Source organism: Talpa occidentalis, unplaced genomic scaffold, assembly GCF_014898055.3.
Source record: "Talpa occidentalis isolate TD23 unplaced genomic scaffold, MPIMG_talOcc4v2.1 talOcc4.12, whole genome shotgun sequence".
In the NCBI taxonomy this organism is placed as follows: domain Eukaryota; kingdom Metazoa; phylum Chordata; class Mammalia; order Eulipotyphla; family Talpidae; genus Talpa; species Talpa occidentalis.
The window spans coordinates 12,378,843-12,405,426 of record NW_023601212.1 but is presented as its reverse complement, the minus strand read 5'-3'; the positions used below and the strand labels follow the sequence as shown (position 1 = coordinate 12,405,426).

The 26,584-nt window shown below is 45.3% G+C and overlaps 1 protein-coding gene across 1 annotated transcript; it reads left to right on the top strand.

Annotated features, from left to right (window-relative positions):
* The first annotated feature begins 3,284 nt into the window (after window positions 1-3,284).
* POU2AF1 (POU class 2 homeobox associating factor 1) lies at window positions 3,285-26,273 on the top strand. The gene is made up of 5 exons (XM_037504252.2): window positions 3,285-3,392; window positions 21,831-21,961; window positions 22,427-22,469; window positions 22,553-22,818; window positions 25,433-26,273. Exons 1-5 carry the CDS (start codon window positions 3,377-3,379, stop codon window positions 25,745-25,747), a joined length of 771 nt encoding a protein of 256 aa, XP_037360149.1. The 5' UTR covers window positions 3,285-3,376; the 3' UTR covers window positions 25,748-26,273.
* The last annotated feature ends 311 nt before the right edge of the window (window positions 26,274-26,584 follow it).

Below are 26,584 nucleotides of genomic sequence, written 5' to 3'. Positions count from 1 at the left end.
TAGAGGAAATAATTATCTACCTAAAAAGACCAACAGAATCAACAAACTATTAGCAGTAATAAGAGAGTAAAGCAAGATTGCTAGAAATAAGTCAAACTCAAATATTATAATTTTCTGTAACATTAGTAACCAATTAGAAAATATAAAAGAAAGTAAAAAGCCATTCACAGTATCAGTGGAAACTATAAAACAAATAAAAATTAACATTAAGGATACCTTAGATTTTTCATGGAGAAAATTTTAAAATATAATAAAGAAAATGGAATATTAGCCCAAAGTGGGAGAGCTATTCCATGCTTAGCTAGGGTAAATTAGTCTTAATGATATCAATCATCCTTTTAAAGAAATCCACTAATTTAATGAACAACCGATAAAAATTTCAGTTGGATATTTTGGAGAAACTTGATAATTTTTTCATAAATGTTAAGATTTACTATAACAAATAGTAATGAAAACTGTAAAGTGTCAATACAAGAATGGACAATGAGATCAATGAAATACAGTTCCAAGACAGACCCTTGTATATAATTACTTGTGTTCAAAATAGGACACCAGAGATAAAATCAACAAATGACAGATTAGAAGACATTTGTTGTGAATAAAACTCATATTATCTAGTATTATACATGTAGAATATATGAACTCCTGCTAATTAACAAGAAACAGTAACCCCAGTAGAGAACTGGCAAAGAAATTGTTATTTTAGAGAAGAAAAAAATCTAAAAGGTTAAGCATATGAAGAGATGCTTACATTTATTACTATTGGTAAAATAAAATAATTATAAACTATACTACATCTATTATGTTGGCAAAGATTTAGAAGCTGGATGATGCCAAGCTCTGTAGTGAAGTGGAAATGTGTGAAACTTTATGAACTGCTGTTGAAAGTTCTGGAGAGTTCTCTGGTTGCCTGTAGTCAACTTATATATGCATATTCTTTGACCTAGTAATTCTACATCTGGGCATATAACCCCAAGGAATTTTCAGATGCCTCTGTAAGAGTTGTACATCAGAATCTTCATATATTTCTTGTCTGTGGAGACAATCTGGTTATGTAAAATGCTGTGCTTTTGTTTCATGGATGGGATATGTTCAAGTCATTAGAAGGGAATAGCAATCTGAATGGACCTTATAGTATAGTGCTGAATTTAAAGATAAGGGATGGCATGAACTCTATACTGCAACACTACTTAGATGAACTAAAAATCCATGCGTGCAAAACAGTATGCATTCTACAAGCAAGAATAGGTACAAATATCTAAAATTAGAGGATTGACTTTACCCTGTTGCTTTGACTGGAATGGTGGGTGTATAATAGAGGTGGAAAGGCAGGAAGAAGAAAAGGCATGGAAGATGGAGAGGAAAGTGAATGGATGAATGAATTAATGAACAAATATATGAATGAATAAGTTAATAAGAGAGTGGCCATTCATGGAACAATGATAAAGTGCCAAGCTTGAAGAGGATGATTAAAGCCCAGATGAAAAGGGCCTGGTAGGGGGTGATGGCAAATAAGGAGCACTTATCACGTGCTTATTGAATGAAAGAAGAGATGTCTGTGGTGGATCCTTTTTGCAAAGTTAAGAGTTCTTTTTCAAATTGGAAGAGTGTCTTTTACTGAATTATTTTAGGAGATTTCATTTTGGTTTATCAAATTTTTCAAAAATGTGAGCACACCTATTTTTGGAGATATTCTTTTCCTTCTTGAAATAGTGAAATTTTTAATAAAGACACCTTTTCTTCTTTTGAACTCTGCCAGGTAGTCTGACTTTTGATTTTGAGTCACAGAAAATACTTTCTCAGCAAGTGGTTGACATTTTGAGAGACAAAGATAAAACCTCCTTGAGGAGCCTCTACAACCATGCAACAACTTACTGTCAAGGCATAAATAGACAAAGTGTTTCAGGAGCTGAAAAAGAAGGAGCTAGTATTTCCCTGGCAAAGAAGCTTCATGGGTCAGGACACTTTTCACCTAAAAATGTACTACTAAAGCTGGATCTTGAGAAATGAGGGGGTGATTTTCAGGTGAGGGATTGGGAAAGAACCCAGCAGGAGAGGACAGCAAGGTCAATGGCAGGAAATTGCATAGATGTGCAGAGTGGTGCTTAGAAGGCCCTGAGGATCTGGTATGGTTTGGGGTGGCAGGTGATGAGGCTGCAAAGGTAAACAAGAGTGAGCTGGTGAGGGCCTTATATGCTTCTACCTTATATGGGTGAGGGGAGCAAGAAAGACCTTTTAAGCTGGAGAATGACATGATTTGAACTAGGCTGTGTAAGATGACTCTGAGGGCAGAGCTGTAAGGTCCCAGACTTGGCCTAAGGGGGCCTTGAACCCAAATTGGTTGGGTAACTGGGGCTTGAATGTGTGGACATCAGATTCACAGTGATAGAAGACTTTCAAATTGGGGAGGAGACTGTGGTCTGACACCCGTGTATACTATCAGGTGGGAACCCCATTACATTTCCTTTGAGAAGGCTCATATTAACAGGTGGGTGGGCACTAGGAGAGAGACCCTGTTCATCTCATGCTGCATGTCCCCTTTAAGTGATCATTTCTAGCTGAAGAGCAGTGTCCTTCCCTCTCTGAATGAGTTGGCCTCCTTCTCTGTGGGCATATGGACCACCAGAACTAGTGCTCCCATATTTAAACATGATTAAGCGTTGTCATTTTGGTGGTTACTTTGTTATTTTGGGGGGGGACAAGGGGAGGGGCTATTGTGTTTCAAAATGGAATAAACAGAAAAGCAATATTATAAGAACAAGGAGGTGGCTTAGTGAAGCTTGAAGAGACTACACAGGTGTTTCCTTCTGTGTTGAGAACCAGTGACCCATGGGAATTGCATTTCCCGTTGAGGGGGGCCCATGGTGACTGAGTCCTGCTAACGTCCTGGCAGTGAAGGAGCCTGAATGGGCACCATAGAAAACCCAGAGTTTTCCAGGAGTCTTTTGGGCTCATCATTGGCAGCGGGCAGGTACACGGCTTGACACACATACGCACACAGTTCACACTCATACACACTGTCCTACTCACCACACATCACACCACACACCCTGTGAGTGCTACAGCCTCCTGTGCTGAGGTGTTTGGATCCAGCTGGTTGGCTCTGTGAGCGAAGTGTCTGCAGCTGGTGGGCCTCTGAGGGTGCACACAGTGGGGTGTCAGGCAGCTTTGCTGAAGAAAAAGTGCACCAGTGCCTGAGGTGGGAGGATGTGATGACGCTATGCCCCCGCGCAGCGGGAACTTGGGGCTTTAAAAAGCTGAGGAAACAACCTTTGTTCAAGCAGTGGCTCCCCTGGAGGAAAGCGCACCCAGGTCTCACATTAAAGAAGCCAAACTGTCTGCTTCAAAGAGAAAAGGCAACATCCTGTCACAGGCCATGCTTTGGCAAAAACGTAAGTGGTTCGACCGTGGCTTTCAGCGTCATGTAAGCCCGGGAGTTCATCAGTGAGTGTTTGACTGGAGACGAGTGGTGGTGGTGGGGTTCACAGGAGATTGGGCTCCCAGGCAGGGGTGTGGGGAGGGACAAGGTGGGCGAGAAGGAGCCTGGTGGAGAAACCAACCTGTCAGAGCTGATGCTGATTTTCCAGGCTGGAGGGAACGAACTAGTGTTCCAAGGTGGGACAGCTCATCGTGTCTCTGCTGTGGGCATGAATCACTGGGTGGAGAAAGGGCAGTGTATGATTCACAAAACAAAAAGCCAAGCACTCTACTGGTTTGGGGCCAGCAAGGGGAAAGCCATGGACTTCTTTATACGAGTGGCTTTATTTTTACAAGCCTGCCTTCAGCCTGTGGTCCTGTTCGTGGTCTGTTTCTCCCTGCATTCGTTACTTAACTTTCTGCCAGAGGGGTGATTGTTTCTGTGAGTGTGTTGGAATAACACAGTAACTTGGCTTTGTCAAGGAGGTCTTCACTCGCTTCAGTGCCTCATCTCTTGTCATTATCTTCCCATTTGGAGCTAAAGCTTCTGGGTGCAAGGGGGCAGGAGGTTTGTTTGTAAGCCTAGTGTTCATTCCTGAAGTTGGATGGAACACCAGAGAACGTTATTTTCCATTATGTCAACTGAACAAACTCATGTTATTAATAATCCTACAACATTCCTTGCTTGACATAACAAAGTCAACTCAACAGCCTCATGAGAGTCAAACCTTATTGAGGCTCAGCTCTGTACTTCCTCAAGGAAGAAGTATTACCAAAAATTTGTCCTATCTTCTTTAAAGTGCTTTTTAATGAGTTGAGTTACTTTAAGCAAACTTATGACAAGAAAATCTACACTTACCAAAAAAAAAAAAAAAAAAAAAAAAAAACTAAACAAGAGAAGGTTTATTTATCTTACAAGAAGATATTTTATTGGAGCCCTCAAAGTTGTGAAAATATATCTTCATTGATTAGAACACAACTTAGAGTTACTCTATCACCATTTCAGTGTTTCCTTTATTTCTTGTGTAAATTTTCCAAAATTGAGCTTGTTAATGTGGAAAGCAGAGGAGTGATTTCACAGTTTCTCAGATTATGAAGTCTCATCATGGTTTGATTGTGGAAAAATGCAATTTCTTCTTTTAGTCAAAACAAATGAACTTTAATTTGAACTTGAGAGTTGCACAGTCCTTCCAAGATAATTAAAGAGATTCTAGTGTGGGTGACTTGCACTGCTTCCTGAAGGATAGAGCAAGACGCTAAATCACAGGGGGACAGTGCCAGCCCTCAAGGAGCAAGATTGGCAGGAAGGTATTGACTTCTGTGGAGATCTGAGGGCCTGTACACTTAGAGCTGAGTCAGGGGGTCTTGTGAGCTTCCAGAGGAACTTCTGCTTTGGTCCCTACCTACTCAGAGCAAGTCATGGCCTCCTCCCTGCCTTTTAATCCTTAGGTTTCTCTTATGTAAAATGAAGTAAAAATGATCCCTGTTTTGTAGAGGTACCTTTAGTAGCTAAGATGCCACCGAAGTGATGTTGATTGCTCTGTTTTTGCTCAGGGCTTGAGAGGGAGGTTACTGCCCTGCATGCATGAGCTGTTATAGTCTCTCTTCTTGGTCATGCACTACATTTTTTTCTTCTTTAATTCCTCCTAAGAGACTAGCCATTTTTCAAAAAGGGGATGTGAGAGGCATGTTTCTAGCTCACATCCTGGATCTCAGTCAGGAGCAGTAAAACTCCACCATTAGGGAGAACAACTCTATGCTCTACGTGTGCAGACAAATCCAGATTCTCTTGAATTGTCCTTTGGCATCTTAAGGGAAATTAGGGAAAGACTCTGCACTGGTCCTATCCCCTTACCCCAGATCAAACTGTGCCACTAAGGGCACCTGGGTGACTAAACTCTGTGGGAAAATAAGTAAAAACTGTGCAGCATATTCAGCCCACTTAGAATCGCCCGATGGAAGGGCAGGGTTTGAAATAAGACACCAAGAGTGCTGAACAGGCACTTTCTTTTTTCAGAAAACACCCTTGAGGTATGAGCTGAAATGACTGTACTCTGAAGTTCTGGAAAGGGTTAAGAAAACATTCACTTTGTACATGTTGCCTCCTCCCTAACTGGCCCATGACCCCTGCTTGAGGGATAATTGTGAATATGGGGTTCGGTTAAGATGAGCTTAGAGCTGTGGGCACACAGAAGTGGAAATCTTCATGCCCCAGCCACAAATTCGAGATTTGCTTGACTGGTCAATTAGATAAAGAAGTCACTGCACCTGCTGACTCCTGCCCTGGGTTTTGCAGTTGGTCCTGGGGTCCTGTGCAGAGGTGCAAAACTAACAGTTACCCTAACAAGAAGCTGTGTTTAAGGCAAACTAGTAGCTTCACAGTAGAAAGAGCAGGAGTGATGGACTGAAACAGATCTGGTTTGGAAATTTGGCTCCATAAGTGAATTAACCTCACATTCTTAAAAAAAAAAATCCAGAAAATGGGGGGGTTCTAGTGTCTGCCTTGCAAGATTTTGGTCAACATTAAAGTAGCAAATGTAGGGAAAGTGTTATCAGGTCTTGTGATAAGTAATGATAGTAGTAAGAGGACACCATCCCTCTGGCGACATCTCCATGGATAATCAGGGTTACCCCCCAGTTCCTTCAGATATATCCTTTCCTACACTTTGACTATAATGTTACAAAGACACAGGTATGATATTCTTGCTTGATAGGCTCTTACAGTTTTCTAAGTGTCTCAATCAGGGGTCTGCAAACTATGGCCTGCGCACCAAATCAGTCCTGCCACCTGTTTTTGTAAATAAGCTTTTATTGGCACACAGCCACGTCCATTCGTTTACATATTGTCTGGGGCTGATTTTGCTGTAACGGAAAAATTGAGTTGGTGCCACAGAGACCATATGGTTTGCAAAGCCTAAAATATTTACTATCTGGCCCTTCCTAGGAAGAGTTTGCCATCCTTGGTCTAATGCAATTTGGGTAGTTCTTTAGTTATTCATTTCCTTAGGTTACTCAGTATCCTGGTGTGCACATTGGGAGATAAAGCTTGACTTTAAGTGATTCAGTGATTTGCAAAATGCTGACATTTGACTTGGCTGACTTCTTCCTTATAAACTCAACACTGCATGTTAGAAAAAGAATAAATCAAATGACAACTTTTTATTGTTCTTTGTGTTAACAGGCTTGACTGATGTGTTTTGAATCGATTGGTTGTCTTGATGTGCCATAGACTTGACCTCCATGTTTCTTTGCTATAGTACCCAAGCAGGCATCTTAGAGAAAGGAACTAGTATTTAACAAATCATTAGGGCAAGGATTTGCCTTGCTTTCAGATGTCTTGAACAGAGCAGCAGTTTACCAGACTGATAAATTAGGGCTTCAGAATTCTCTCTTTTTTTTTTTTTAATAATAGATTTTATTTTTATATTCCCCATACAATTGCAACCCCCCCATTTTGACCCCAATCCCTCCCCTCCCGCCCCCCACCCCCCAAAAAGTGTCTCTGGTTCATAGTTTTTTGTTGATTTTGATTTTTACTTTCTTATAGTTATTCATTTTCCTGGTCCCTTATTTAAGTTTTCTAGATTCCTGCTATGAGTGAGACCATCCGGTACTTTTTCTTTTTGGCTTATTTCGCTGAGCATGATCTCTTCCAGCACCATCCATGTTGCTGCAAATTGCATGTGTTTATCCTTTTTGAATGCTGAGTAATATTCCATGGTGTATATGTACCACATCTTCTTGATCCAGTCATCTATTTTTGGGCATTTGGGCTGTTTCCAAAGCTTAGCTATCAGAATTCTCTTTAACCTAGAACTCTGGATTTACTCCAGGCTTCTACTGAGTAGCCAACTTTTTTTTTTTTAATTGAAATACCGTTATTTTACATACTTCATTCCCCACCCCCCCATATAAAGAATTTCTCCCCTCAGTTGTGGTCACCATGGTTTTCCCACTGCCAAATCACCCATAGTACTCCACTGTAGTCCATTGAATTCACCCTTCCCCCTTCTTTCTCTCTCTCTTCTTCCTCCGTTCCTCCTGGATGCTTCAGATCTATGGTCCGCTTTCAAGGGTTGGTTTTAAACTATGTCTTTGTTTGATCCCTTGTTTGTTTTCTCTATATTCCACATATAAGTAAAACCACTAGTATTTATCTTTCTCCGCCTGAGTAGTCATTTTTTTTAGGGCAGTTAAAAATGCAGTTAAAATAAGGAAAACCTGTAAATACACACACAGTTTTTGAAACTCTCCTCTGTAAATTCAGAGAAATTTTTAACAAGAAGTAGTTTAGGTCTGTGGGCTGTTTCTAATACATCTCTTCTGTGTCACAACCTTTGCTTGCTTAATAAACCTAGTAAGCACCTTTACTTCTTACCAAGTTTATCTATTGATTCAGTGGTTCTTTCTGATAAGGACAAGTAGGACCCAAAAGAAAGACATGAATTCACATGCACAGAAGTAGGGAAAGTATATGTCATACATCTTCTAGGCACACAGATTAGTGGGAAAGAGCAGACCATCTTGCAAATGGATACTTTACTTCTGTCTCTCTATATTTACTAGAGAAATATGTCAATTTTGTCCCATTCCACACTCCAAATGTTCCTGAGTCAGAGGCTTTGAAGCTGTCCTCCAGTTCATACCTGTACATCTGTGCTGTTGTGAAGAACAAAAAAAGGACCAAGGTTGTCTACATTTCTTAGCTAAATATCTAGGCATTTAATTAACCCAGAACTCCAATAGATTTCTGTTTGTTAAGCTTTCCCATTACAAAGTTAAAGACATTAAATTTTGCTTTTTCCTCTGGCTTCTTTTTTTTTTTTTTAAAGATTTATTTATTTATGCATACAAAAGCTGGGGTACAGGCCAGAGATGCGATGCATACAAGAGCTAGAGTACAGGCCAGAGATGCGGTGGTGAGAGGATTCACCAGAGACAGAGTGGGGAACAGAACAGGTAGACTGACCAAAGACACTGCTGAGGGGAGCAGTGGGCGAGACAGGAGAGGTCTGCTTCCCCATATGGGTTGCTTCCTGGCCAGCCAGGGATCGAACTTGTGCTGCAGAGGCTGCAGATTGCTTCATGATGTGGTGCTTAACCCCTTGCACCACCAGGGAGGCCCCTTCCTTTGGCTTCTTTTAAAGTAGTTTATGTCCCTGCTAAATGAAGATATCCACAAGTTTCTCACTTTGAGTCAACCAAAGTTGGTTAATTAATTTGAATTAACATAATTTCCATTTATCTGAATTAATTAGCAACATTCTAGTTTTCTAGAATGTTTTGTACAACTGCTTGATGAGAATCAGCCTGCCTGGCATAGAGAGACCTTCTCTGAAACACTCTTGTCCTGGTTGTGTAATGCTATGGACAAAGTGTTGTTCCTTCAGGCAGGAGGTCTGAATTCTTGTTTCCAATCTATGGGTCATTTGGTGTGGGGCAAACCACCTAGCCACTCTGGTTCTCAAATGTTCCAGTGTGAAGTGGGACTTGACTTTTCCTGGCTAAGGGCAAGGAAACTGAACTTGACTAAAGTCCTTTCCCACCTCTAATTGTTGAGCTTCCATGAGCACTTATCAAAAAGAAATACAAGTTTTCACACATGAGTCCTTCATTTAAAGGAAGGAACTCTAGAATCTGCTTAGAGTGGTGCTTTCAACCTCGGCTGCACATTGGAATGTTCTAGGAGATTTGAGAAATATGGTACCTATGCCCCAGTCTAGAAGTTCTCATTAAATTGCCCTGGACAGTGGGATTTTCAAATGCTTCCCAGGTGATTCTAAGGTACAGTCAAGGTGACCACTGCTGACCTGGAGGTTGAAATTGCTGGCTTCTGATGTACCTTTGGACATCACACAACTGTAAGCAGACTATGTTCAATCCTCTCCATAGAGCTAAACATGAACTATAGGGTACTGAGTTCATCTTTGGTGCCTGTAGTATACAAAACATTCTGTTGGATCTGTTGGATCAATTTGGTGCTAGTAAAGAGACCTAAAGCAACATAGATTCAAATAAGATGGTGGTATACTTTTTTTCCACAAAAGAAAAAGAAGTCCATTATCGGCTATGTAGGACTGTGTAGAGCCTCTGGAGTGCTATGTCTTTCTGGTCTGCTGTCCTTGGCGTGTGACTTTTGTCCTTACAGTTGCTTGATAGTCACCGTTGTAGCTCTGGCCATCACATCTGTGCTTTGGACAAGAAAGAAGAAAGGCAGGAAGATCATACTTCTCAATCACTGGCCTCTCCCCAACATACAACGCCTGTCAGTGAGGGAGAATAGTGTGATTATTTGGCTGGGCACATTGCCACCCCCCAGAATGTAGGTGTTGTTAGTAAAGAAGGAGAGGGCAGATGTTGGGTGTGGCAACTGCCAGTCTTTGTCACATTATGAATTTATTATCTCATTCAGTCCTCATAAAAACTCCATGAGTTGGGGTCTAAGTTCCATTTCATAGATGAGAAAACTTCAGCTTAAAGATTAAGTTAGTAACTAACCATTGAAGCAGCTCCAACTCTTTTCTTTCTTTAAAGATTTATTTATTAATTTACAAAGAACTGGGGCACAGGCCAGATGCGCGGGAGGGTGAGAGGATTCACCAGAGACAGAGTGGGGAACAGAACAGGCAGACTGACGAAACACACTGCTGAGGGGAGCAGCGGGCGCGACAGGAGAGGTCTGCTGTGCCATGTGGGACCCTTGCCAGTTGGCCGGGATCGAACCAGTACTGCAGAGGCTGCGGACAGCCTCACAGCGCGGCTCTCAACAGCCTGCGCCACCAAGGGAGGCCCTCCAACTCTTTTCTTGCTGAGCGCCCCTGTGCCCCTGCCACTGTGCCTGTCTCACTCACAGGGCTCAGGAGGTGGCTCCTGGTAAAAGCCCATTCCTTTCAGGTTAGATGAAGGACCAGTGGCAAAGTCAAGTGTGCTAGCTGGCAGATACTGCTGTCACCTTGAGTGCTCATTTTTGGTGCATGTGTTTCAGCTTACCTATTGAAGGAGACAAGATTTTTGCTTTGCTGCTCTGCCTCCTCCATTGGACCCTGCAGATATTTTAACTGCAATGGTGGGCTCAGGAAAAGGAAGCTTGCATCTCCCCCAAATAACCTAGCCCATCTGTTTTCTGGTGTCACAAAGTGTATGGAGAGCTGTGGCTTCTGCCCACTTGGTACTTTCTTCATCCTAAACTCTGTAGATTTCGGGAGAGTCAGGCTATCCCTCTGTGTGTGCACGCATATGTGCATTTGTGTGTGCATTCATGTGTGTGTGTATCTGTGTATGGTTGTTGGTATATGTGGGTGTGTAGGGAAGAGTACTGAAAGCAAGGCAGAGTAGGGGTTTATTTTGAACTGTAGAGTGATATCTCTGCCCTCTCTTTGTCTTCTGTGGCTTGAAGCTTAGCCTCTGGGGCTGGCAGTTCTGAATTTGAATCCTAGATTTATGCCTCATTGGTTCTAAGATGCTGGAAGTCCCCTTACCCCACTTTGCTCTGCCTTTTCCATAGGAATACAGTTCTACTTCATAGGGCTAGTATTTAGTGCTATGCCTATTATTAAGTCAGCACTCAGGGCACATGGTTACCTTTATTATATTCTCTCTCTCTCCCTCTAAGGACTAAGGTTGTGCTAGATTACACTTTGGATGAGCTCTGCATTCTTCATTTCTTGTGAAATAGCAGGATACCTATTTCTGTCTTGTAATTCATACTGGTGTAGTGATCAGGGCTAATGCTGATGGTTCAGCTGCTCAATCTGTGAACAGACTGGGAACTAAGACCATAGTTTCTTACCAGCCTTGCTGGTGGGATGTCAGCAGCCTTCTACCGTCTGACAACACGTGTTTGCTTTTTTTTTTTTATTGACAAGATTGGACTGAAGTGTTTATAAGCTAGCTGTGAGGCGGATGACACTTGAATATGCAATAAATAGCACAAGTGATACTGAAAACTGAAAGAGCAATGTGCTCCTTTTCTTAGTAATGGTTTCATAGTATCACTTTCTGGGAAGAGCAGGTAGCCAAAGAATTACAAACCAGAGTCATTCTCAGACCAGGTGTTGTTACTAAAGACAATTGACCAGACTGAAGAAAAGCTTAATAGCTTTTTTTTTTTTTAAAGATTTATTTATTTATTTATATATACAAGCACTGGGTACAGTCAGAAGCATGGGAGGGTGAGAGGATTCACCAGAGCTAGAGCCGGGAGCAGAACAGGCAGACTGACGAAGTACACTGCTGAGGGGAGCAGGAGGCGCGGCAGGAGAGGTCTGTGTGCCATGTGGGGCCCTCGCTGGTGGCCGGGGATCAAACCGGAGCTGCAGAGGCTGCAGGCAGCTTTGCAGCCCAGCACTCAACTGCTGTGCCACCAGGGGAGGTCCTTAATTGCTTTTTAATCCTATAAAAGAACCATCAATTTAATTGGAAGAGAGAGGAAGAGGACAAAAAATGTTTTAACTTTCCCAGGCTGAGAAATGCTAGGAAGAGAGAAAAGAAAGGAAACAACAAAGGCAAAAGAGGGGAGCAGAGGACCCAGTTTTAATGCTGCATAGATTAAAGTAATACCATTTAGGAGAGAAAGGCATAGATGGAAAGCCAGTCAACCATTTATCAGCCATGTGTGCGTGTCACCAACCAACAGTGGAATTTTCTCCATCTAAGGAAATCAGCCAGTGAAATCGATTCTGTTGAGGGAGAGGAAGATGGAATTAAGGGAAAATGTCACAGAGCATCTAACATTACCTGTGGATCCTCAAGAACAAATAATACAGTGATACATATTTGAAACATGTAATACGAGAAGACAATGTTATTTCAATTTAAAAAACATGCACACAAAGAACATGTGATAGATTTCTTGCTTTGCTCTTAGGGGATAAGGATGTGTCTTAGGACACATAATATATTAGCATAGGGAAGATTATCCAAGGTTGTCTAGGTTGGTGGGTTGCTATCTACATTTTTGTTACAAACCCCATATTCAAATTAAATCTATTGTAGAACTCTGATACAAAAAATAAAAATGGAACAGGGCCTCCCCTGGTGGCGCAGCAGTTGAGCGCTGGGCTGCAAAGCTGCCCGCAGCCTCTGCAGCGCCGGTTCGTTCCCTGGCTGCCGGTGAGGGTCCCACAAAAAAAAAAAAAAAAAGGAACAGCTTTGTATGAGGGGAAATATCAGAACTCTGATTGTTCATTTGCCTCCAGACTCCCCAACTTCCTTTGATTGGCAACTGCAGGCTTCTATGCTGTCTTCTGAGCTTCTTTAGATCACACATTGACAACCCTGACATGGACTGATCCTCCACTCCAGTGAGATCTCTGACAGCTGGTCACTGGTCCTTCAAGGGTAAAGACCTCATTCCTAGGGGAAAGTGAGTCACTGTGAAGCATGTGGTGTTGGTCTCCATGAAACAGTGAAGCTGTGACAGTTTTCAGTCCACTTGGTATCTTGGAACTAAAGAAGAGTATCTTCTCTTCGAAGATTGACCCAGTCACTTCTTTCCCAGGCTTGATATGCTGCAGACTTCCCAGCATCCTTTACCAGGGACTGCCCCATATCACAAGGCCATGGGTTAGTAAACCAGAGACAGCAAAAATGTTCACCTTGACCAGCAGTTCTAACGCACATCATGAGTCAGTTATCCGCTACTTTCAACCATGTGGGTTGTGCTGCAGGCCACCATGAGCCTTGGGTCTTGGGTAGTTAGGTGTTACCCCAAAAGTAGAGCTGATGCTGATTGTGAAGAGTCCTTCCTCCAAGAAAATGGTACATACCTCAGGGGCTCAGGAAAAGTTTCTTTTATGGACTCTCTTTGTTCTTGAAAATCCTAAACTAGATGTTGCTTAAAGAACAAACAATGGGACTTCCTCTCCTTAGCTGCCTAACCATAGATTTTTCCTGTTCTAGATCAGACAAGTAATTCTAGATTCAGGCTGAGTTTTGATCCCATAAGGAAAAAGATGTGTCCTTCTCTCCTGCTCCACCTCCTCACTCAGACACTATAGGATTTGGGTGGGAAGCTTAGACGCCCATTCTGACCACCAAAGGGCCCTGCTTTGTACACTCTATGTCTCCATATGTGATATGTGGGCCTGATTTTCCAGCCCTTTAAAGATCTGCCCATGACTAGACCTCAGTCTTAAACACATCCTTGTTCTTTTGGAGATACAGGAAGGTTCCTGGAGAGGCCACATCGGGGGTCAGGACAAGGATATGCTCTCTTACTCTGTCTGCTACTCAAAAACCCCCAAGGTGCTCCTTCCTGGAGTCATCCCTTGCAATCTCAAATCTTCCAAAAATCTAATCCTCTGGTGACTTCTGAAGAAAGAAGTTTTTCTGTTCTGGACTTGTAAAGTACTTTACAAGTACTTTGCTTCCTATCCAGGCTTGTTCTGTTTGCAAATAAGGACTTTGACCAGTCTCTCTGAGCAAATCTTTCTCCTAAACAAGGCTCTCCTGCTACTTCTGGACACCAGGCCCAGGTAGCCGAGGGATGACTTCCAGGAGCATAATGAAGACAGGTTGACAAAGGCCTTGCAAGAAGCAGAAGGCCCTGGGCAGTGGCTTAAATATTAAAATGAAGCAGAATGGAAGCCTTGTACAAGGGCTACTTGTATGATGAGAGATGGTCCACAGATGGTTGGTTGAGATCAAAGGAGAAATACCCATTTGTTAGGCACCTATTGTGTATTAAGCTTAACTGTGTTAATTTCACATACTCTTTTTTTGAAAAAAGATTTATTTTTATTTTTTTGTGCATACAAGAGCTGCGGTGCAGGCCAGAAGTGGGGGAGTGAGAAGATTCACCAGAGACAGAGTGGGGAGCAGAACAGGTGGATTGACTGAGATACACTGCTGAGGGGCGCAGCGGGCGAGGCTGGAGAGGTCTGCTGTGCCATGTGGGTCAACTCCCTGGCCAAGGATCGAACTCTTGCGGCAGTGGCTGCCTATAGCTTCAAAGTACTGAGACTTAACTCCTTGTACCACTAGGGAGGCCCCCTAATTTCACATACTCTTAATGATAATCCCATGAGATGGGTATTATAATTCTCATTTTTCAAATGAGAATACTGAGGCAATGCAGGTTAAATGATTTTCCAGGGACCATCCAGTAAGCTATGTATTGTAGTAGGCTTTCGAACTAAGTCTGCTTGAGTCCTAAACTACAGCACACTGCTGATCTGAGATTAAGTATACAATCTCTGAAGTTAGCCAATTTCCATTTAGAATCTGAGTTCCCAGGATGAATCTTCTCTTAGTGGGGTAATCTGCCAAAATACCAGCTGGTAAAACATCTTTGGACTTCATCTAGGTTCCATTGAACATCTACTTTGAACATCTGGGGCTATTTTGTATGTCCTTGAGCAAGGCTTACATGATGATGTAGATGGAGCCAGGCCCTACATCATTCTCCTTGCTCTGAAAACAGAACCCCTCTCATAGCCCCTAACGACTGGGGCCCCAGTTACTGCTCATTTAAACCCAGCTGAATCAAGTGGAGGTGGAAACCAGCCAAGCAAGTCAGAACACTTCAGCTATGAGGCAGATGCAGCTCTGTCACAGTTTGTAATTCTAATTTTGCTTATGCAGTTACCCGGAGGATGTCTGTGCCCCCGCCCCACCACTAGACTGGACTAGTAAGCCCCATGATGGCAGGCACTTGGCTTACTCTGCTCAGCAAGTACTTGTTCAGTGACTACTCAAGGCTAGTGGTCTCCTAATCCTGTCTCCTGCTCTGGGACATAGAGTACCTGTGATGGGAGCCCTTTCTGCTCTGGTGACCCCAGTTTCTGTAAAAGGCGGGCAGATGCAGCTGGTTTCTCAGGTGGACCTGTCCGTTCTCATTTCAGTCGAAAAATGCCAAAAATAGAACTGTGTGGGGAATTGTTTGAGTCTCTCAGTTCTCGTCACTCCTCATGTGAGCAGACTGCTGGTAAACTTCTCATGGACTTCTCTCCTTTCTCAGCTGGGAAACACCATTTCTTGGAAAAACTGGCAATCAAGGGAGACTAGATCAGGGTGGTCCAAGCCCAGACTCCAACTGGAAGAGAGTTTAGAAATGGGCCAGGGATCCTTTAGTGACCTCCAGTATTACCAAGAGCAATACAGGGTGGGTAGAGAAGAGGCAGCCAGGCAGAAGTGGTCAGTGCTTGCAGTCAGAGGTCCTGGTTTTTTTTTTTTTTTTTTTTGATGACACCGTGTCCACAGTATAGTCCTCAGGCAAGTCCCTGGGCATATCTGAGCTGCCAGTGCAGCAGCCTTACAAGGAACATTAAGCTTTAATGCAGTTGAGGTCCTGCTTTTCTTATCTGCTGCATACCTCCTTTAAGGTCACCATTTTTGCCCCTCTAGCTTTTACTGCCTCTGCCCAAGGTGTTATGCAGATGGCTAGAATATGAGTGACAGTGATATCTCCTGACTGCAGGATCCTCTTGGTTCACAAATTAGTGAATAGGAAGCCCACATTTACATACATATGAAATCTCTTTGTTGGCTTACATTAAAAAAAGAAAAAGTAAACTACAATCTAGTGTAAATTGGGCGGGAAAGCCTTTCTATAGCGTGTCAAGTCCGTACTTTGGCCAAAGCCCAGGTTCTTTCTTCCTGTTTGGAAAAAATTCAGCCATTGTCCATGAATGGAAAGAACAAATTTGAAAACTTTGACTCAGACCTTCATCCTAAGAAGAACACTCAGGTTAGTGTTTCAGAAGGATGTGAATGTGACCTGAGCGCTGCTTCCCTGGGTGTCCGCAGCTCTCTCAGGCTGAGAACACAAACAAGCTGCTTTATATTAACGTCAGAAGTGCCAACAACTTTTGTCACTTTGCTTTCGGTTAGAAACTGTGGCACCTTTCTCAGCCTTAGGCTTGAATTCCTATTGTTCAGTCATTTGTTTTTGGTTGTGCTACAAGTAAAGAAAAAATTATTTGTATTTCTCCTTAGTGGATCTTTTTTAATTTTTTAAAATAATATTGAAGATTCAGCTGCAAAAAGGACAATATTTACCGTGGTTACTTGGAGCAGTACATAGCACGGCCAGTATGTCTGGGCTGGGAGAGGGTTGTCTTTCAACATGGCTTTGTGTGACTTCAGCCTGGTGTTGCAGCCCGTTGCTTATAAATAGAAAATACTTTCAGTGGTCTGTATTGGCAAGGCAGATGGGCTGACTTCCTCTTCCTGGGTCCCTGGTGATGGGAATATGGGGTCATCCTGGATCCTACCTCGCCACTGGAACAACTCTTCTAATTGGTGTCAACTTACTGCGTGGCCCTGATGACCCATGGGAAATTTAACAGGGCATGAGCTGCAAGAAGAGTTTTCTTTCCAGCACATTTTGGGAATGTGCTGGAAATGTGTTCTAGGTACTGTGTGTTTGAACACGGCACCCAGAGGAGAAATTGCAGTAAGCAATGTCTGGATGTCAGCTCTGCTACTTGGCCAAGGACTTAGGTCCGTCCTAGGAGCCATTAGGAGGACTTACCTCCTTAGCCAAGTAGCTTCATCACTGTGGCGTCAATGTGGTTTCCATGGTGAAGTAAATAGGTGCTGACAATTTTGCATATTTTCTCAGTGAAATGTATTATACCTTCATTAAGGAACTGGAGAACCATGTTTATTTAAATCAATAGAACCCAGAGTCTCCCTAAACTTCATTCAAAGCTAGCACAATGCCCTCACGTAGCCAGAGTGCTGCCTGGGGTGACCAGTTGGCTTGAATCTACCATGGTCTGTGCTCTCCAGTGGGACAGCAGCTGCAGGATTCTTATTTTTGTAATGTGGAACACATCCAGGTGGGCAATAGGGGAAACTGAAATGTCCTCTCTGACTTTTTATGCCTTCATATTTTTTTCATTGCTCATTTTGGAAAATTGAGGCACTCACTGAGGCCAATTCATGGTTTTTTCTGTAAATGAGTTATATTTTTATTTTTTATTTTTTTTGGTGGGACCCTCGCCGATGGCTGGGGAATGAACCGGTGCTGCAGAGGCTGTGGGCAGCCCCACAGCTCAGCGCTCAACCGCTGCGCCACCAGGGGAGGCCCGGTAAATGAGTTTTACTTTTTTCCTGAACCCCATTGGTGACTGACTTCCATGGTATGGAAGGTAATATGGCTGAACATCTCATCCTGAAAAAGGAGATTCCCAACGAGGGCCAAGAGGCTCATATGTAGGTGGGAAGACTTTCCCCTGCTATGCACACTTGGATGGCCTCACAAATTTTAAAGGGCCTTCAAACACAGGATAAACGGTGAGAAAACTTCAGTCTTGGAGGGCTTGTTACCTGGCATTGCAATTCAGCAGGGGGTATTAAAATCTCTGGTCATCTCTACTTTGGGAAATTGGGTTTGCATCTTCTCTGCTTTGTGTATTATTATTTCAACTCCTGTTTTATTTTCTTTGGCTATTATTATTATTTAACAATTATTTTAATAATTAAAAAATGTTCTTTTAAATAGGTTAGTATAGTTGCTTTAAAGCTACCTTGATTCAGGGACTCAGAAGTCCCACGGTAAAGCAGTCATGGTTTTCAGACAAACCTCTTTCCTCTTGTAGATTTGTATTCATGGGCTCATTTCTCACCTTGGTGGCAATAGGGACTCCACTTTACTGTCAGAATAGAAATGTGTATCATTGCTTCCCATAGGTTGGCTGGAAAGGCACTCACTGAAAGTTTCTCCCTGGCAAAACCACACAACTGTTGGGCACTACTGGAAATGGCCTGGAGGCATCAGTTTGTGTTCCTTCACCCTCCCTCTTGCCTACTTGGGATCATTTACAAGATTCTTTTGCAGCTGGGGGTAGGGGGAGGAGCTGGGAGATCGGCAGCTCTTTGGGGGTTTTGTGACAGCAGAGGTGGGGATTAGAAACTGCTCTCCATATGGCCATGGTGCCAGGGCACACCTGTTGACATTGTGAGTGCCACGGAAGTCCAGACATCAGAGGGTGATGTCTTCAGCTCACAGCACCTCCCCCAAGTCGGCTTTGTTCCTTGATTCAAAAACAGCAGAAGGGTAGAAGTCCTCCTTTGACAAGATCCTGGAAATGCCCGGCTGGCCCCTTTGCGGCCAAGTGATATATACATTTGTCCACATCCTGGGATGCAGTGGGATTGGGAATACTCTAGATGCAGATCAGAAGGGCACTAGCCATAGAGTTGTCTGACCTGGTCTGAGATGTGTGCATTGAAGTTTGAGCCTTCCTTGTCCCGTACCTGAATTAAGAGTGCGACCACAGCACTCAGACCCTCCAAATAACTCAGTCTCCAGAGTTTCTCCAAGAGCAGACAATGCCTCAGGCTATACTTGGTGCTTAAGGAAAAACTGGAAACTAAGTCGGAAACAACAGGTTCAGTGACATGGGTGTGCATGCAGCTTATGTGGCCTTCGTGACCCTGAGAATGAGAGAGTGTGAAGTGTGGGAGGCCAGGACCCTCTGTTCTCTGCCATGCCAGGCACACCTGGGGTGTGTGATCAGCAGCGGGCAGCACCCATGCTATGGCAAATTGACTTTTGTGCCTGAGTGATGCAGCCAGAAGGAAGGTTCCCAACAGAATTGAGAAGTAGCTGAAGGAATGGATGTTTATATAGACTCTACAAGGGATTGGTATCTGTTGTCAGATGCTGGAAAGATGCTACTGCTAATACCAATGAAAATATTAGCTCAAGTTTATTCTAGGCTCACTCAGTGCAAACTCACTGTAAGCATTTGCTTCTAAGTCTCAAATTGCCCTATGCTGCATGAATCACTTTAATCCTAATTTTATAGACAAGAAATCTGTCAATGGATTATGAATGGTGAGTTTCATTAGAAAGTAGTGCAAGGAAACATGTTGTTACCACGAGGCAGGTCCATTCCTGCTCTTCAGAGGATAGTGGATGCTGGCGGGGGGAGGTGAGGGAAATGCACACTTGGAATGGCTCCTTAGGCTGGGTCTGGCTTTGGGGGCTTCCCATGTGATATTTCAGTCAATCCTCACAACAGCTGTGTGAGACTGAAATAATTATCCTCCTTTTACAGATGAGGAAATGGAGGCCCAGCATGTTCAATAAATCTGAGGAAGTGATAGATGGCAGTTTTGGCTCTCAAGTCAACTGTCACTGCTACTTAGAACAAAGCTGATCCTGAACAGTGTTCCCAGGTCGCAGGTGCCAGGCTGGCTCTCTGCCTCAGTCTCGCTGTTTTCTTCTTTTTTTCGCCCCCCACTAAATTGATGCAAATGTGTCAGGGGCTGCGTCTATCTTGTGCAGCGCTGTAAGCCTCATGCTGAGGGATACTTAGGAGAAACAGAGATGACTGGCAGTGGAGATCCCTGGTTATGAATTAACCTCCTATCGGGATATTATAGGAAGAGTTCTTGCATTAGATCAGGGATGAGTTTTCAGTGGTTCAAATCCTAGCCCAGCTACAGATTTCCCCGAGGGATTTAGGCTTGCATCAAACCCCTAGAATGAGACTCTCCAGGAGCAGAGCCAGGGTATCTGTATTTTGTGTCATCCTCTGGTTGATTTTGCTGCTTGTCCAGGTTAGGAACCCCCCTGCAGATGCTTCTAGTCTAGTGTGCGGTGCTGGGGTTCACTGGCTCACACCATGTATTCCTGGACTCTTGGACATACTTCACACCTCCTGCCACTGCTCTCTGCCGGCCCGGCTTCCACACCAGGTGGGCTGTGCACTGGATCATGAATGAAGGTCTGGTGCTGAATGAGGCCTGGGACCTTATCTGCTGGGTATTTACTGAGCAAAGTTTGGCCACAGAAGGACTGCAGATCTGGAGTTAATAGATATCCAGGCTTCCGGCTTCTGATTCAGTGCCCCAGGGCCTTTATCAGTGAATGATAATGGACTCTCCCTGTGAGTCTTAAGCGCCAGTGCTTCTTGCCACTCTTGACTGACCCAGAGCTGCCCTCCAAGGGTGCAGACCTGAGCCTGTGGGCCATTTGGGGGCTGGCTGTCACTGCCCGGCCATGGATACTTTTGACTTGCTTGCTCTGCTTCAAAAGAGCCCTGTGTTCCAGGTTGGTGTTTGGGTTTCTTGGCTTTGGTGACAAAAGGCAGAGGACACCTCCTCTTAGCAGCAAGCTGGGACACTGCTGGCCCAGGGCTCATGGATCACCACTGGGTCTTTGTCCACAGAGAATGTGGCAGTGACTCACGTCAGCTCTTTCTAAAGGTCCAGGGGAGGTGAAAGGAAGACAAATGGCAACACATTTTAACTATTCATTCAGTTAAGTAATCAACAGATCACTTACTAAATTTGTTATGAATATGACACCAGAGAAGATGTAAGGAAATATGGTACTGTAGCTGACTTGTAGAAGCGTGTAATCTAGTTAGAGGAATCAGAAATGAACACTAAAAAGGGCCTAGGGCCTCCCCTGGTGGCGCAGCGTTTGAGCGCTGGGTTGCGAGGCTGCCCACAACCTCTGTAGCAACAGTTCGATCCCCGGCCGCCAGCAAGAGTCCCACATGGCGCGACAGACCTCTCTTGCTGCCCGCAGCTCCCCTCAGCAGTGTGTTTCATCAGTCTGCCTGCTCTGCTCCCTGCTCTGGCTCTGGTGAATTCTCTCACCCTCCCGTGCTTCTGACTATACCTAGTGCTTGCATAAATAAATAAATAAATCCTTAAAAAATAAATAAATAAAAAGGATAACTAATCACAGCCTTGCAGACTGAAAGTGTGCTGAATACTTACTCTAGATCTGATTTTACACTAAGCCTATACGATGCTTCCCGTTGACTATATCTGTGAGTCCTTGCAACATTTCTCGGATTGAAAAAGAAGTATAGGTGAAGACAGAGACACTTAAATTGTCCAGGGTCACACAGTTAGAATCTGCTGGGGGCAGGATTTGAAGCCCATGCCGTTTAAGTTGAAGTCCCTGCTCTTATGCCATGCTCTACTGCCCCCTGTGATGACACTGAAAGGGACTGAAAGTGTTTTAGCGCTTAAAAGAAGTGAATTCTGTGGACTTCAGGGGTGAGCCAGGAGGGCTGCGCTTGTCTTGGGCCAGGGGGAATCAAGAGGATGAGAAAAGAGTGCTTCCTCACCTCTCAAGTAGAGAGGAGGAGGTGAGACACACAAGGCACATGTAGATAAATCTAGATAGACCTGTGGCAGGAGTCAGGGTTCATGTCATGTCAGCATGCCACGTGGTTGGGAAAATGCATTGAGACCGTGTTATAGAGGGTTTTCAATTCTGGGCTAAAGAGCCAGGTTTCACTTGTTAGTGTGGGGGGCAGCCATGGATGGTTTGGGGCAGGAATAGTAATAGTACTGGCAGGAATATTCCAGAAAATATCTTGTGGCCCTCCATGGTCAGGTGTGATGTGGGTGAGCAGACATCCTTGAGGAGAGGGGGCACTTAAGGGTGGGGGCTTGTCTAAGAAGGGAGATGAACACCGTGACTTTGCTTTTCTCAGCCACAGCTCCAGAACAGGCCCCAGCCCCACCCCGACCGTATCAGGGTGTCCGTGTGAAAGAGCCAGTGAAGGAGCTGCTGAGAAGGAAGCGCGGCCATGCCAGCAGCGGGGCGCCAGTTACACCTACAGCGGTGAGGGGGGCTGCTGTGGGCTGTGTGTGTGTGTATGTGGGGGGTGCCCTTAGGGACCAGGTATGTAGACTTCCTTACTCTACAGATACTCACAAAGGGCATGAAGGCGACAAGTTTCCCTGGGTATGGTTGCTGGAGAAAGGACCCAGGCAAGACAAATTGGAGGTCCCTTAAAATGGGATGAAGGATTGTGGGCTGGATTTGCCCATCGAACAGTTACTGCTAGAGCCCAAGTGAGCATCACCTGTGCATCCTGGTGTGAATTAGGGCTCCCTCTGGAAGAAGAGGCTAGGCCTCTTCCTCTTGCTATGTGGGGTGGATTCTTGCTAAATGGAAACAAATTCCTCCAGAGGGCAGGTGTTTTTTTCTAACAGGAGAGACCCCCCCTCTATACTCCTGCTCAATCTGGGCAGGTTCTCCGCAGAGGGCTAAACCCTGATCCTGGTCTTCTCATCTCCCCTCCAGGTGGTGCTGCCTCATCAGCCCCTGGCGACCTACACCACAGTGGGTAAGAGATCCCCCAGGCCTCAACTCCTCTTGGGCCCGCTTTCAGGCAGCACCTGTAGCCCTGTCATTTCCTTCTTTCCACAGGTCCTTCCTGTCTTGACATGGACGTCTCTGCTTCCACAGTGACGGAGGAGGGGGCCCTGTGTGCTGGCTGGCTCTCCCAGCCTGCCCCGGCCACCCTCCAGCCCCTGGCCCCATGGACACCGTATACCGAGTATGTGTCCCATGAAGCTGTCAGCTGCCCCTACTCAACTGACATGTACGTGCAGCCCGTGTGCCCCAGCTACACCGTGGTGGGGCCCTCCTCAGTGCTGACCTACGCCTCCCAGCCGCTCATCACTAACGTCACGGTATGTCACACAGAGGCAGAGCTGCAACCCTCCTCCCCTTGTCCCAAGACACCCTTTTTTTGAACCTGGGCAGACTTCCTGACCCCTGATCTTCCTTGCTATGGAGTCCCAGGATGATCAGGTCATCTAAGCCTGCTCCATCTTATAGAGGGGTCTGTTCTTATTGCTGTGGACCTGGAATATCTTCCATGAAGAAGGCTATTGTCTCCCTGTCATGCTTTGCCCTCAGGGTTAAGGTCTTCTCCAACCTCGTCCTGAACCCCTTGCTGCCTCGAAATAAGTGCGCCTTGGTTTTCATTCTACATTTTTTAGCAAATGGGGTTCTAGGTGAGGTCTGTGAGGGGGCTAGTCCAGATCCACACTCTCCTTTCCATTCAGATGATGTAGGAGTGATTCACCAGCAGATGGCTAGCTGATCCACAGGTGACATAGCTTTTCAGAAAACTGTTTTGATGTGTCAGATCCACCTGTAGGGTAATTTTTTGAGTTCTGCCTCTAGCATCAGATTGCCTGGATTCCAATCCTTGTCCATTTACTTTCTAATGAAGTTGCCATGGGCTGAGCGACTAAATTTCTCAGAGCCTCATTGTTCTCATCTGTAAAATGGCAATAGTAGCAAGAGGGGCGATGTCAAGATCAAATGAGATGATGCATGTAGAGGGCTTAGTGTAGTTCCCAGCATAGAGAAAGTGTTGAATAAATGCTGTGATTACCTCAAAGCCAGCCAGCATTAAGCAGCCAACAACATCAAGGGCCTAATGGAAAAGGAAGGAGCTGGAGGAAGGAAGCGAAATAGTGTTATGTCACTGGTGCCTGCTTGACCAAAGGAATGGTAATCCCCCAAGTGTTCAGAGGAAAAAAATCCTATGGTTGTAGCTGTATGCAGCTCCAGTCTGAGGGAGACTGGGAGGCGATCTGGGGTCTCAGGAATTGTCACAGAGGCCCCTTCTTGATGGTAGATCTTGCTTTGGTTCCTCAAGGGTGTGTAACCATCATGATGTGACTGCCCTTCAACACCCCTGGCATGGCCTGTGGGAGCCTCTCCTCCTCCTCATGCCCACCCAACTACCTGAAAACCAGTTGTGGGGCTGGGTAGTGGTGGTTATGAAGAGGCTAATTCAATGCCTTTCCCAGGCAACTTATTTCCATATCGGGGGCCTGGAATGGGGATGGGGGATAGTAGACAAAATGGTTCCCACCATTTCAGTAGTTCCCAAGGATTCCTTTTATTATTTATCCTTTCATCATTCCCGTCTCCTGCTTTGAAAGGGTCTGTGTATCAAACAAACTGTATTTATTAAGAAATAATGTGTTTGTTTTGCCAATTTGTAAATCAACTCATCAAAGTTGGTTAGAGCTACCAATTAGGACTGCTGAGCAGTGGGAGTTTGAACTGTCACACCACCCGGCCCATGGGCTTCCACCCCTGAGCCATGCAACCTGCAGTTGACCCCAGCAGGTACATGACTAGAAAATGCATGATTTCCATTTGCATTTAAAAAATGCTTCAGATAAGCCTCAGGGGTGTGGTGGGAATGCCAGAGGTCTCTGAGACTCTTAACTGCTCTATCATTCTGTAGAAAAGCACCCCTAAGCCTTGCTACTGAAACTGTGGTTCCTGAACCAGCCACACTGGTGTCACTGGGTTAGATCACACATGCAGAATCCAGGCCCCACCCTGGACCTTCTGTACCAGAGTTCTCCTGAGAAGATCCCCCAAATTGGAAATAAGCTCTTCCCTAAATGACTCCCAATAGTTGACTTTCCAGTTATGGGGGTTTGGGTAGGGGGACAGAGACTGGAGAGATATGATGGGGGGAGCAGACTTAGGCCTCTCTCACATGGCTCCCTGTAGAGCTTTTCCTCTTCAGAAGAAGAGAGTAAGAATCTCGGCCCTGCCTCTCTCAGGCATGACCTCAGGTCTGCAGGGTGGTCGCTGTGCAGGTGGGAGGTATTGTTTGTAGAGCATCTGGGAGAATGGCCCTGACTTTTGGAGGTCCCTGGGATGGCCATGGGGGACCAGCTCAGGGAGAGGAGGATGAGGACCTGAAAGGCTCCGGGCACTTGACAGGAACGCACTAACAGTGCCCTTCCCAAGCCTCTGTCTAGGTCTGGCCTGGTCTCCCTGTGCTGGTCACCACCAGAGTGGGTGGGAGTGAATGGAGCTGTGTTGGCCCTGGGGAACCTCAGAACCCCAAGCTGTGTGGAGCCAGGACTGCCTTTGTGTCTGGGCAGGTCAGCAGCCACTGTAGGTCAGGCCCCACGCATATGACAGGCTCCTTGTTTAACTTGCAGTATTTTCCTTGACTTTGCCACCCCCTTTTAATGTCTCTGAAATCAGGTGCATTTTATATTCAGTGAAATCTGGAAAATCGTCTCTAATTCACTCAGTCCTGTGACCTTTTTGCAGAAGAGAAAACAGAGGCTGGGGAGAAGAACACATAACTGGTGTGACAGAGTAGGGACACTGCAGTCCTCCTGGGGGTGGGGGTTGCGGGGTGTTGAAGAGGTGGAGATGGAGCCCCTGGAGTAAGGTGGCAGGAAAGGGGCATGGAGATGAAGCCTCGTGAGGGTCTATCTACTAACCATCCATCCTGGGTTTCTTTCACCACAGGCCAGAAGCGCTGCCACACCCACGGTGGGACCCCCGCTGGAGGGCCCGGAGCACCAGGCACCCCTCACCTATTTCCCATGGCCTCAGCCCCTGTCCACACTGCCTACCTCCACCCTACAGTACCAGCCTCCGGCTCCAGCCCTGCCTGGGCCCCAGTTTGTTCAGCTCCCCATCTCTATCCCTGAGCCGGTCCTTCAGGACATGGAAGACCCCAGGAGAACCGTCAGCTCCCTGACCATTGACAAGCTGCTTCTGGAGGAAGAGGATAGCGATGCCTATGCGCTCAACCACACTCTCTCTGTGGAAGGCTTTTAGGGCTGCCCTCACCTGAGAATCCTGTTCCCTGAAACTGGGATTGAAAAATGAGCCTGAGATTGCACCTCAGATTCATCTCTCTCCAGAGTAGCCCTTTCGTAATTACACTTGCTCCCAAAACTAGAATTCTAGTCCCTCCCTCTCCTCCTGCCTCTCTCCCTTCTCATCACTTCTTCTATTTCTATTTCTTTTGGGGCGGGAATTACTCTGTAGAGATATTAGAGATAATACTGATGCCAAGTGTTGCCACATCTGTGACCCAGGCACTTCTACTTCTGCCACAGTTTGTTGCTGGAGGAGGCCCCTTCTCTCCAGTATCCGCTGCTTCCTTCGTTGGTCTCTGGACCAGTACCTTGCCCTCTGTCATTCTGAGATGGATGGGGTGCCCTGCGGGAAGGTGGGCCCTGCCAGCACTTCCAAGGACTGACCCTATGCCAGAGTCCTTGAGCTGTCAGTTCTCACAGCCGCTCCTTTGTTTGCTGTTCTCAACCTCGGCTAAATTTTCTATCCAGGCAGCAGAGTGTGAGCCCTGGGGCTCAGTGAAGTGGTGAGGGGTGGGGGAGAGGAAGGAGCAGCTAGGTGGGTAGGGGCAGGGTGGAGCCACAAAGGAGGTGGGGGGGGTGGAGATTGCTTGTGTTTATCATAGGAGGGGGGTTGGGGCCAGGGTTTTTCAGGAGGAGCAGGAAGATGGAGGGATGGTTTGGCTCTTATTTTTTGGTTTTTAAGAAGGAGAATCAAATTAAGAAAACCAGTGCTTTCCTAGGTGGCTTTGCTGCCCTCCTTGAGGCTCCTTGCAGGGACAGCTGAGCCTTGTAAACAGGATGAGGGATGTGTCTG